Consider the following 12825-nt stretch of genomic DNA (forward strand, 5'->3'; position numbering starts at 1 on the left):
GCCCAAATTAATAAAGTTAAGCACACATTCTGTAAAACAAGTGTCTCCCATAATCTATGTCTGTTTGTAGAAGGCTAAGCACATGGTATATAATTTGTGTTACTCATTGCTCTGGTCATGGGTTAGTTCTGGTTATTAAAAGTAATGCTGTGTCTGAAGGAAACAGCAATGTCTATGATACTTTAATTGGTGTATCAGATATTTAATATAGGAATGAATGAGGCCAATACTACTAGAAAAACACTGAATTCAGTCTAGGGAAGGATTAGTTATCTGAAGGCCTACGGACCACATCTACTCCCTGTCCTGATTTTATCTGGCCTCCTCACCCTTTCCTGTGTCAGACTGGAAGCATGAGGCACCACTTGTTTGACAGGTGCCTCAGGTAAGAAACAGTACCACATGCACCCTGTGTTGTCAAGGCATTGCTGCTCCCTAAACTAATGTGCTGGGGAAGAAGCATTAACCCAAAACCAAAAGCAGTGGTCTGCAAAAGAGATTTCTGCAAGGAGACATGAAAGGTCTCCCCACTGGTTCTACTTAATGTTTTAAATTGGGAACACTTGCACATCGTGACATGTGAAGCTGCCTGCCTTACTAGTAAGAATGGGGAAAAGGTTTCTTCTTGAACTTCCTGGGTAACATGTGAACACATGGAGTCACTTGTGCATTTTTCTCACAAGTTCTAGATAGGTGCAAAGCCCACACATTTCAGGAGAGATGTAAAACATAGAGGTGCTCAAGCTTCCTCTTCCCCTGCTTGAAATTATTTGTAACATGGCAAGTATTACAATTTTCAATAGTAGAGGAAGCTGAAATAAGTGCTCCGGTCTTAAATAGAATAACCAAATGCTAGTTTGGCTGCAGGCCATTTGTCTAGTCTATGGTGTGGCCTAGTGTCTAGACTACTTTCAGGTTTTGACAGGAGTGAATTGACAGAGGCCATCTGACAAAGCGCTTCTGCTTTCGTGGCAAATGGAAAGAGTGGACTGCTAGATTTGATCGGTGGACTACTAAAATGTTTATTTGATGTGGTTGTAGCCTTTTTCTCACATGTAGAAGACTTAATGCTATAAACATGCTGGCCTACAGCAGCATGCTATTTCTCATGCAGGGTTAATCTTCAGGCACTTAACATGCAAGGAATTTCTATTGGTCAGTATTGCATGTCCCGCTTTAGAAGAACAGGGAACTTGTGTAACCCTCCAGATGTTGTAGTTCATCAACTCTCTGCATCGCTGACCCCTGGCCTGACATGCTGGCTGCGGCTGATGGGAGCTGGAATCCTACGACATCTGGAGTGCCACAGGTTCCCCATCCCAGCTTTGGAGCTACCTTTTTCCTAGAAGGGAAGGTGTGCAGCCGTTCAAGAAGCAAAGTGAGATACATTGGTGGGGAAAAGATTCACTTGCTGAACGTGCCTGTCAAGCTGATTTCCAAGGCACAAGCCTCCGCCCGCAGGAAAAAGAGAGCAACCCTAGCAGCTCCTTGAACAATTTGAGCAGCTTTCATGAACTGCAATGCCGCCCCTGGGTTTGGGGCTCCTGCCTACGACCCATAGTGGCCAGCTTCTAGGAGCCGAGGTCCCTTTGCCCCCCCCAAAAAAAAATATTTGAGGGGGCTGAGTCCCCTGCCCAGTTGATGGGCATTGCCATTCAAATAGTGTGGGTGTGCCCCACCATGTGATCGATTATGCAGGGCAGGGCTTTTCTGCCCCCCCCAAATACTTTAAGTTGCCCCCCCTGCTAGACCCCATGGAGAGTGTGGGTCGCCCTTGGGGCTGCCATCCCATGAGACTGCGCTGCACTTACTTGGGAACTGGGTGGGGAACGTTTACGTCCGAGGAAGCCCCCCGGGGACAGGCTACTTACTACCTGGACGGCTCAAGGTCGCACCCTAAACCCGGGTTGCCGTTTGCGGGTCCTCTTCCCGCCCTCCGCCCGGTGGGTGGTGACTTCTTGCTCGCCTAGGAGTAAGACCTGGCGAAGGGCGAGCCGGCCACCTGGCGCTCCTTCGCCGAGCAGGCGAGCCAGCAACAGGCGAGAGGAGCGGCGGCGCGCGGTTGTCCCACGCCGGGGAAAGGGGCGGGGCGGTCCCTTGGCTTCCGCTCGGCTCGTCCTGGGGCTGGAGGGAAGCGGGAGGCTCCCAGCCCCTTCCCCCCCTCTCCTTCCCAGAGCGGCAGCAGCGCCTCGATGAGGAGGCGGCGGAGGAGGAGGTGGGGAATCCGGAGAGCGCCTCCCTCCCCGTCTGCCGAGCGCGGCGCACTCGGAGCATGGAGCCCGCCTGAGCCACTCGGCGGGCAGCAGCTGCTGCGGCACAACATGGAGGCGGCAGCGCCGCCGCCGCGGCTGCTGCTCCTGTCCCTGCTGGCCGCCGTGGTGCTTCGGGGCAGCTTGGGCGCCGTCGGGGGTAAGTTGCGGGGCGGGGCGGGGGCTCCGGCGGGCGGCAAGCTGCCTTTCCTGGGCTCCGGGAGAGCGGGGAAGCCTTTTGTTGTGCAGACGGAAACTTCTCCGCGCAACTCGAGAAGTGGGACTTGGTGGGAATGGAGGAGGCTGGCATGGGACGGAGGCGGCGGCAGGGAGGAAAAGCAGCAGCCCAGGCGCGGAGGGCGGAAAAGACGAGGTGGGGGGGGGGGATCGAGGAGGCTCGGGGCCGTGAGGACCTCGGGGCCAGTGTCCGCAAGAGGCGCAGCGGGGTGTGTGCGAGGGCGACCCGTACCAGATCGGGCAAGAAAAAGGACGGAAAGCTGCTTCGTTGTGGCTCCCCCCCCCAAACAACTTCTCATTTAAAGAAGGAGGGCGCTTGCGTGACCTACTCATCCCCCAGCACCAAAAAATAAATGTAGGGTTTTTTCCTGGTGTGTATGTGTGTGTGTGGGGGGGTGAGCCTTCCTTTTTCCTGCTGGCCAGGCAAGGATTCCCGTCGCCTTTTGCGTGCTGCTGGGCTTTCGAGCTCAACCTTGTGCCTCGAGAGCGAGACAAAAGTCTCCCCCCTCCCCGTTCCCAGCGCTTTGCGGCCCTCAGACGCAGTGATTTCCCTGGAGTTTGGAGGAGCTGGTGTCGGGTGTCGATCACAGGCAGAATCAAACTTTTGGCATCAGCGTTGGGAGTGGGGGTTGGGGGGGAGCAGATCTTCTTTCCTTTTATTTTAAAGTTGTAAAGGGGAGGGTATGGGGGAGAAACGGAGGGAGGGAGGGAGAGAGAGAAAGACTTGCTTGACTTGTGAAACTTAACACTTGGCAAAACAGACTTCTGAGAAGAGTTTGTCTGTCTGGGGGTTTACCCAGACTTTAGCTACAGTGAACATTTGTTCCCTTGACTGCTCGGAGCGTTCAGACAATCACGTCCATTTCCATATCAATTAGAACTCGTTTTAAACTTTTGGAGGGAATCACGCTTCTCTTCTGCTTCTTCTTTAAACTTCTGAGCACATTCGTGTGTGTGTGTGTGTTTAAATTCTGACTGGGAACTTTCTGCATTCATATGTGTTATATGGAGATTAAGAAGGGTGGTGGTGATGGTTGTAAGCTGTATTTTCCCTATGGCTTCTTCCATTGGGCTGGAAAAGTGGCTTTGCTTCTGTATTTGATAAGCTTCAGTCCCATGTAGTGCACAAAACAAATGTGGACTTACTTGTCCTTTTTGAGAACATTTGTTCTGTTCTTGCCGAAATCCCCACGGTGCTTAATGTCTGAATACCAGTGTGGTGATAATAATTAGAAAGTGATCCAGGGGTTGCCAGCAAAAGGGGAGTTCAGAGCTGTACTTTTCTGCTCCTTTCTGTCATTGCCTACAGGAAAGTTCCAGTTTGCACGCAGGGAGCCTCGCGCAGTAGCCTGGTCTGCTTGTTGTCTGCGTAGCAGTCAGCAAACTGAAGTTTTGATGCACTAATGAATGTTAATTGTTGTAATTTCCCAAGTAGTTGAAGAAATATAGCAGTGTGGCTAACAGTCAGTAGAGCACCCCCTCAGGGTAATTCGTATTAGGCCACCCACTTCTCTTGCAGTAGTTACCAGAACTATCATTTAATATGGAAGCTCTGACTAAAATTCCTCCACAGCCGCTGTGTTCTGTTTGTGCATGGTTTTAACTATAGGTGCATGTTTGTGAAAAGGCTTCTGCACCTCTCATAATTGAATCTCTTTCTGATAAAGTATTTTAGGAGTCAATACCTTTGCAAAATCTTGGTGTCATTGATCCACTAGTTTGTTGCAGTGGTGAGGTAACCTCATAACTATTGTGGTCTTTTTTAAATTTTCCAGGAGCTCAGTTCTCTGAGGAATGGTGTTGTTTTATTTAGTAAGGCTTCTGTTTAAAATCTTGTGTGGGGCAAACTGAGGCCAAAATAACCCCAAAGAGGGGCTGTTCTCTGATAAATTTTAAAGGAATATGAACACAGCCACCATGTATCTTTGTTAAATGAACTCTGTGTACTTAAGGTGGCCAGCAGCTTAGGGTGAAAAGGGGCAGCTGCTGTATACCTGTTAGTTTGGGCAAAGTTTGTTTGCAGCAGCACATCCAATAGAAAAGATGTGCTTAATTTACTTTCATTTACTGGTAGGGATTCAGCTAATGTTTATTCTCTAACCAAATAAAGGATTTCCATAACATTAAAACCATAACCAATAAAATTTTAAATAACTATAAACCGTGAGTTATATCCAATGTTAGTTGTACACAAATTTAAAATAATTGCAGTCAATGGGTGATAACTAATATTAGTCATACTGGGGGGTCCAATCCATTGCAATCTTTAAGTCCATTGATTTTACTGGGTCTACTCTTCAGTATGTTTAATGTTGGATATCATTTAGTGGCTGGCATTTAGCAGAGCTGTGTTAAATGGTAAAGTCTAGGATATTTAAGCCGCACCTTTTCATTTAAATAAAAAAACATTGGTGTTATCATTTCGTCTATTAAGAGTATTTTGCATAAGGGATCCTGTATTCTAGTATACCTGTGAACTTTTTTGTCACTTTGTTTTTTCAAAATTGATAGTTGGTTCACTATATCCAATTTCTACTTACAATAGTATATTTTTGCCTTTTTCTGGGCAGCTTTTGGTTGAGCTTGTTTGTGGTTACTTATCAGAGAGTGTGTCCAGAGACAAGTTTGTTATGCATCCCGTTTGAACTTTTAGCACACAAAAGCAGTGTATAAGGGTCTCTGGGTAAGATAGTACTGTTAATTCTGCAATACCCCATTATTCATTTTGTGGTGCTCACACTAGTCTCTGTTAGCTGTGTTGACCATCAAGAGAGCAGTGAGAAAAAGAATATTTATTCTTTCTTGTTCCCCCCTACTATTCCCCCCTGCACTCCCCAATATCTGGAATCCTGGAAGCAGAAATGCAGATATAGTGCTCTAGACCCCCAAATTAATGCCATTTGAACTGCCCAGAAGTGCGTTGCACACTTAGTGTGTGGGCCTCCTAAAGTTAAGAAAATAAGCAATGGGAGGGACTTGGTGAATTTTCTAGTGTTATTGGACCTCAGTTCCATCAGATTCATTCAGACTGGCCCGTTGCCAGGGGCAATGGGAGTTGCAGTCCAGCAACATCTGGAGGGCCACAGGTTGTTTCTCCACATGAGCCCCAAATACTATTCTGTTGTTCTCATTTCCTATTCTGTCACTGGCATATAACATGCATTGCCAGAAACGTTCATTTCTCCTCTAGGCACCCATTAAATTGGACTGCTGCTGCTTGAGTATAGGTAGTATGTGCAGTGAAATGCATAGTCTGTTGCTTGTTTTCCTAATACACATTAAAGCGGGAGGGCAGTGTTCAACATAAATAAAAAAATTTGGAAAGCTCACATGCTATTCAGAATGTTAGGTTAATGTTCCATTTAGTTTTCTCAAGATGAATGTTCTTGGAAAGTTGCAGCTGCCAGGCTGCATTCGTTTACATCAAGGCAATAGCAATCATGATTTAAATTACGTTCATGCACACGAAAACTTATACCCAGAACAAACTTAGTTGGTCTCTAAGGTGCTACTGGACAGTTTAAATATAGATAGATAGATAGATAGATAGATAGATAGATAGATCAGGTTAGGGTTGTAGATGGCCCACAAGTGAAAAGCAGTCTTGTGGTACTTTATATGACAACTTTTTAGGATTCTGGTCATTTCAGTTTTGAAAGTGTACTATGCTTTTTAGCTATATGTGTTTGAGAATTCAAACTGATTTCCAAGTGTGAAAAGAATATGTTAATGAGAAAGCAAGTAGAAAATGGTTCCAGGTTTTGTTATTTCCAAAGCAGATTTCAAGATTGATCAGTTGCCAACACACAGCTTTTTAAATGTGCACTTAACAGTTGATGGATGTGAAATTCTAAATACAGTAGGCATATTTCTGAAGCAAGCAATTTTAACTTCAATCCTCCAGTTTATGAAATGAGCTGTTGAAGACTGTAGTCATCTGCTTGTTTTGCTTTTTTTTAAACTATTAGGATTAGAAAAACATGTGAAATTACCTCACTGAACTCTGTGCTTTAAAACTGCTTGACCTTGGGATTTCCATAGAACTTAAGTTGAGGCAGGGGTTGCCAATCCTTTTTGGTCTGTGGGCACATTCGCAATTTTGAGAGAGTGCTGTTGGCTTCTGACATATAGAAAGAAAATGCACATAAATATTAAAACACTTTGCTTTTCCATGGGGTTTGGGTAAAAGTTGCATGCAGTAGAATTAAAACAGATCCTTTTGAATTGTTTTTGGGCTAAAGTAGTGCTGGAAAGCAGCAGGTTGTGATTCCTATGGTTAGTCTATGGAGAAAAATGTGATCTGTAATGTGTGGAAAACATGTAAAAACTTCATGCTGTTTCAAAAACGTCTGTTTTACTGGAACTGAAGTATGCACAGTCAATCATCCATCTTATGCATTCTACAGCCTTTCTTTCTTTCTTTCTTTCTTTCTTTCTTTCTTTCCTTCTTTCTTCCCACCAATCTCCTAGATTTACTTATCCTTATCTCCGCCATTCTGGTCACCCTGTAGGTATTGTGAACATTGAAAAGCTCACAGAAGTGAAAGAGGAAATAGCATCATTCTTCAAACTTCCTCTTTTAGCTCTATGTACTTTTGAATCATAGAATTGTGGAGTTGGAAGGGACCCCTAGAGTCATCTAGTCCAACCCTGTGCGATGCAGGAAACTCAGCACACGGTTCCACATACAATCATACCAGACCTGCTTAGCTTTGCAAATGTGCTAGCAGTTTTATTGCTGCACCACCTTTGCCACATCATGATGGTGGTGGCTGAGAGGCTTTATGCTGGTCAGGGGAGCCCCCCCCCCATAAGAACTGTGGGAACATATTATGTCAAACCCTCTGTGTTAATGCCACATGTGCTGTCTACTTGTCTGAACAATTTCTCCAGCTGTTCTTACCTTCATGGAAACTTGGTGCATATATGAACTGTGGCCTGAGCCACTGTCTTAAATTCCTGGAAATTGGATTCAGCATGTTAATCTGACTTGCACTGAAGGCTCCATGGGGCTGAAGCACTCTGGAAATTTGACCATCCGGACAGTGCCACCCACCCTTAATTTGGACAACTGCTCTGGAAGGATATCATGGTTGATGGTATCAAAAGCCACTGAGAGGTCAAGGAGACCTTTTTCCTGTCTCTCTCCCAAGTCCACTGGCTCATTGAGGAAAAAGCCAGTGAAATATTGTACGTGTGTCTAGCATGTCTAGGGAACCAAACTATGCTGTAACATCATAAGCCTTTTCCTCTTCTTTGTTAAGAAGACAATGTTGAATTTCAGACTTTGGTAAATACAACTTGAATGGGATATTGAAGTCTGAAGTTTGACATTGTCCAACATATTGGTAAAATAAAACTCAAATTTTATGGAAACTTTTATTTTGTGCCTCATATTTCCTAAGTTGACTTTAATAATAATAATAATAATAATAATAATAATAATAATAATAATAATTAATTTATTATTTATACCCCGCCCATCTGGCTGGGTTTCCCCAGCCACTCTGGGCGGCTTCCAAAAGAATATTAAAATACTGTGATACATCAAACATTAAAAGCTTCCCTAAACAGGGCTGCCTTCAGATGTCTTCTAAAAGTCTGGTAGTTGTTGTTCTCTTTGACATCTGGTGGGAGGGCGTTCCACAGGGAGGGCGCCACTACCGAGAAGGCCCTCTGCCTGGTTCCCTGTAACTTGGCTTCTCGCAGTGAGGGAACTGCCAGAAGGCCTTCGGTGCTGGACCTCAGTGTCCGGGTAGAACGATGGGGGTGGAGACACTCCTTCAGGTATACTGGACCGAGGCCGTTTAGGGCTTTAAAGGTCAGCACCAACACTTTGAATTGTGCTCGGAAATTGTGCTTTAGTCTTTACATATGGACTGTATTAGTGAGGTTGTCTAGTAAGAACTTCTTGGGTTTTTAAAGATTGCTCTCTTTCCCTCATTTTCTCTTTGCATTACATGTTTGGCTGTCTTGGTGCTGTAAACCAGTCCTTGATTTTTAATGTATATTTTAGTATGTAATGAATGACAAATTCAGAGGTGCATATGAGCTGTATTTTTCTTCTGCATGGGATGAGTGGGTTTTACAAAACACAAAAGGAAGATGGGCATGAACATTAGCAATGAGTCCTGATTGCTGGGCTGTTCTGCAGAGTAGGATCAGTTGACAGAATTAGTTTTTTGACATATATGTAATGAAATGATAGTGACAGGTGTGACTCTTAGGGTCACTCATGCCCCATTCTTGCTCCCTGCACAAACTCAGTTGCAGTATAGCACTTAACTGCACCCGGGATCTCCCTGAACTATCATAGGTTCAGAGGAATATGAGAGGATATTGATGCACCCAAGCTGGCACTCTCTTACACCAGACTTGAAAATAACATCTGATCAGGCCCTATGAATATTTAGAAGATGCAAATAAGTCAAACATCTGAACTAGGTCTGTCTACGGCAGGAGTCAGCAGCATTTTTCAGCTGTAGGCCGGTCCACCGTCCCTCAGACCTTGTGGCGGGCTGGACTATATTTTGAAAATATATATGAATGAATTCCTGTGCCCCACAAATAACCCAGAGATGCATTTTAAATAAAAGGACACATTCTATTCATGTAAAAACATGCTGATTCGCAGACCGTCCCCGGGCCGGATTGAGAAGGCGATTGGGCCGCATCCGGCCCCTGGACCTTAGGTTGCCTACCCCTGCTCTACAGCATTGGTATTAGCAGTAAAACATTGTGTTAGTTTTCTCCTAACCCCAGGGGTGAAGCTTCTCAAGCCTTGGAGCTGAAAATGGCCAAGTCCCTCTGATCCATGGAGCCTAGGCTACTCCTTTCTTCCTAAGCTCATCCCTCACCAGCCCTGTACCCTCCTCAAGTTGTTTGTCTAGTTCAGGCATGTCCAAAGTCCATTCCGGGGGGCCTAATCTGGCCTGCCGGTTGGTTTAATCTGGCCCCTGTGGCAGTTTATTTCCTGGGGTAAAAACCTCAGTAACTTCAATAATCCTTTAAAAAGGCCAACAACTTTGATAGGCTCTCTGGTCGGCCCTCACAGCCCTTCATTTAATCAAATCTGTCCCTCTTTGAAAAAAGTTTGGACACCCCTGGTCTAGTTGAAGAGTGTTTGAACTGTGATAATGGCCTTTGCTTGTCCTGAATGGAGGATGGAAGGATGTGTGGATACGTCACTCATTTTGTGTGGCTAGAATATACTCCATTGTTACAAAGCTTTTGCCTCAGGCCTTGTCTATGCAGTCCCTGGAAGGTTGTCCTTGACAGAATGTGACCCTCAGGTTTCCCCACCCTGTCCTAAAGCTTGATTCCTCCCTGACTGTGTCTTCAGAGTTCCCAGTACTTCTCCATTTATAGTTGCCAAATATGTGGAGCATTATAAAGACCTGTATAAAATGCAAATCATATAAAGCTGCACATATTTCATGTCTGACTTTCTTAAATCTATAGCTTTCAGGGCTTCTATCTCTTTTGATGTTTTACATAAAGTAAAATATTACAAAATTGGTACTCCAAAAGACTTTCAAATGGAGGACACTGTCAGGATCCATTCTAGAATAATATAGTCTGCTGCTTGCCAACGTGAAACAGTGGCTTGTTGGCTTGCTGATCGTGGCTTGTTAAGGAGCAGCAAACCATGATCCCGGGTCTGGAAGGAACCTGAAGCCAAGGCTCCACACTTTGCTTATCCTGCTTGTGCAAACTAGGAGAAGCAAGCCAGGAGTGATCAGACTCATTCCTGATAAGATACAACAAACCAGAAAGTCTGGCTTATTGTTGCATGTGGATGTGGCCACCCTTTGGACCCCAAACCATGAGTTAAAAGAGAAACGTATCAGTGCTGTTTTGCTGAACACTTGTGCAAGCACAAGGCTTGTAGTGCTGCGCTGCGATGTATGGAGAGTGTGAGAGACAATGAGTAAGGAAGATAAAGGCTTTAACATATAATCTCAGCTGGGCCATAAAGACAGGGAATTGGAGAACCTCCCTTGATTTGGGGTCCCCTTTCTCACCCTGTGCTCTTCTGCTAGGCTGGAACCAGCTTTCCATAGGTGTAAGAGGCATTTTGCAAGCAGAAGACACTTTGGATACAAGCCAGTGTTCTGCGGTATTTAAAGGCTTACTGGTTTCTTATGGCATGACCTTGAATCAACAAGAGCTGTCCTCATCAGATACATGACATATACACCCCATGCGGGGTGAGGTACAGTGGAGGAAAACCATCTTTCCAGTCCACTTCATGTCTTGAATGAAGAAGCCTCTTGACTATGAAAGCTCATACCACAATAAGTGTTAGTCTGTAAGGTGCATCTGGATCTAGTTAGCTAAGCTGCATAAAATGAGATTTAAATGGAGTAGAGGAAATAGATCCCAAATTGTAGTGGATTACTAATAAGTCGGACTTGAATCACTTGAAAGCTGCCCCATGTGACTTCTAGAATTCACACTGTCTGTCTGTTCTGTTCCACACCCATGCCTGCCCCCCTCCCCCATTTCCTAAACTTTTTCTCATGGGAACTCTGAGACTTCACCATGGTAGATGAGACTGCTACTTGGCAATCTGGTGTACATTCCTTAATTTGTATTTGCAGCAGATTTGAATACTGCATAAGGTTTAAACTGAACATGTATTTCTAGTTTAAAGTTGTGGCCATTTAATGCAGTAAGTGAGAATCTTCTTTTGGATTTGTTACTTATGAGTAACTGGACTCGCAGTGGGATCCATATTCTCTTCCTCATGCGTGTCATCCTTTAACTGAAAGAAAAGTTGTGTGATTGTACAAAACCAACCAAAAGTTAAAGCATTTACAGAAGGTAACTCTGGAATTTGCACTCCTTTCCAAGAGATGTTCAGCCAATTGGGAGAATAAATTTTTTGATGTAGCTTTGAAATAGAATTAGTTGCAGATGACCAATACTTTGTTTGCCAGCAGCTAATAATCTGGAATTGAAGACTGCTTTGTGGAGCATCTGATGCCGTGCCTGCCCCGCCCCTCGCCTTCTAAAACCATCTCCTTGATGTCTGTTTCTTTATCACCCTCCAGAACAGGAGTGACCAGCCTGTGGCTCCCTCCATATGTTTCTGGACTTACCAACTCTCCTCATCCTTGACTACTGGCCATGCTGCCTGGAGCTGATGGGAGTTGTAGTCAAGCAACAACTCAGAGGGTCACAGTTTAGACACCCCTACTCTAGAGTCATATTACTAGAATACAGCAAGTGTAATACTGACAACTAGCTGTGCTGCTGCTCCTACCAAACTGCCTATGAAAGTTCACAGGAAGGGTTGGGATATGCTTAAAGAGATGGTGGCAGGAGTGGGGCTGTTCTGCCTTGGATTCCCATTGCTTCAGGCATAGCCAAACCTGGCCCTCCAGCTGTTTTGGGACTACAATTCCCATCATCCCTGACCACTGGTCCTGTTAGCTAGGGATGATGGGAGTTGTACTCCCAAAACAGCTGGAGGGCCAAGTATGGCCATGCCTGCTTTAGCCTCTTCTACACTGGATAGTGTACCTGCCACATTGGCTCTTATACTTCTCTCTTCCTTGCAAGTGAGGAGGTACATGCCCTAAAGGTTTTAGGTAGATAAGTGGATAAAGTTTGGAATCTAGATGGGCAATGAACTTCCCCTTGTCTCTAGTTTCTGAGGCAGACATTGATTTTGCCGCCTCCACTGTCTTACTCGGATTATTCCTTCTTGTATCATCCTGTTTTAATTGAAAGAGTATTGGAGGCTACTCAGTTCTCACTCTGCCTAGCCCTATGGTAGGTCCTGTGTCTTGAGTCCAATGTAGTTTTTTTTTTTCTTCCTTGCTATTCCTGGACCAAAATGTTTATTTAAGAGTGTGTGTGTGTTCCCATGGAGAAATGGCTCATATGTTACTACTGGTGAATATGAATTGACCTTTGGTGGGACAGTAGAGTGTGGTGGCATCCCAGGAACTAGCTTTTTTAATACATGTACATTTGGGAAGGAAAGGGGGTAATGTCCATTTCATTATTTTATGGCACACTTTAGCATCCTCTGCTATTTTATGTACACCTGGCAGGTGTTCTCTTTTTAGGCACATAGCAATACAGTGAGTTTCCAAAGACTGGGGGGGGGGGGTTATATCAATCAGCATTGACCTCTGAATATTGATAATTCTGATGAATCTGCGAGGCAGGTATTTTGGAAATGTGTCAGAAAATGTGCGTACAGTTTCCTAAGCATGTTTACATGACTGTTAGCATTCAGCAGTGCACCTCTGTGTTTTTTTATTTGCCAAATATCTGGGATTGTTAACATTTCAATCATTGGTTTTAGAAACTCAGTTTTAACACA

General features: G+C 44.7%; 1 protein-coding gene across 1 annotated transcript in view; it reads left to right on the forward strand.

Moving 5' to 3' along the window:
• Window positions 1-2126: 2126 nt before the first annotated feature.
• Window positions 2127-12825, forward strand: part of LRP5 (LDL receptor related protein 5) — a 118233-nt gene continuing 107534 nt past the window's right edge. The window contains exon 1 of the mRNA XM_028735812.2: window positions 2127-2409. Within this exon, the coding sequence (XP_028591645.2) occupies window positions 2193-2409 (217 nt within the window). The 5' untranslated portion in view covers window positions 2127-2192. The remainder of the gene's footprint in view (window positions 2410-12825) is intronic.

Source organism: Podarcis muralis, chromosome 1 (genome assembly GCF_964188315.1).
Source record: "Podarcis muralis chromosome 1, rPodMur119.hap1.1, whole genome shotgun sequence".
NCBI classification, from domain to species: domain Eukaryota; kingdom Metazoa; phylum Chordata; class Lepidosauria; order Squamata; family Lacertidae; genus Podarcis; species Podarcis muralis.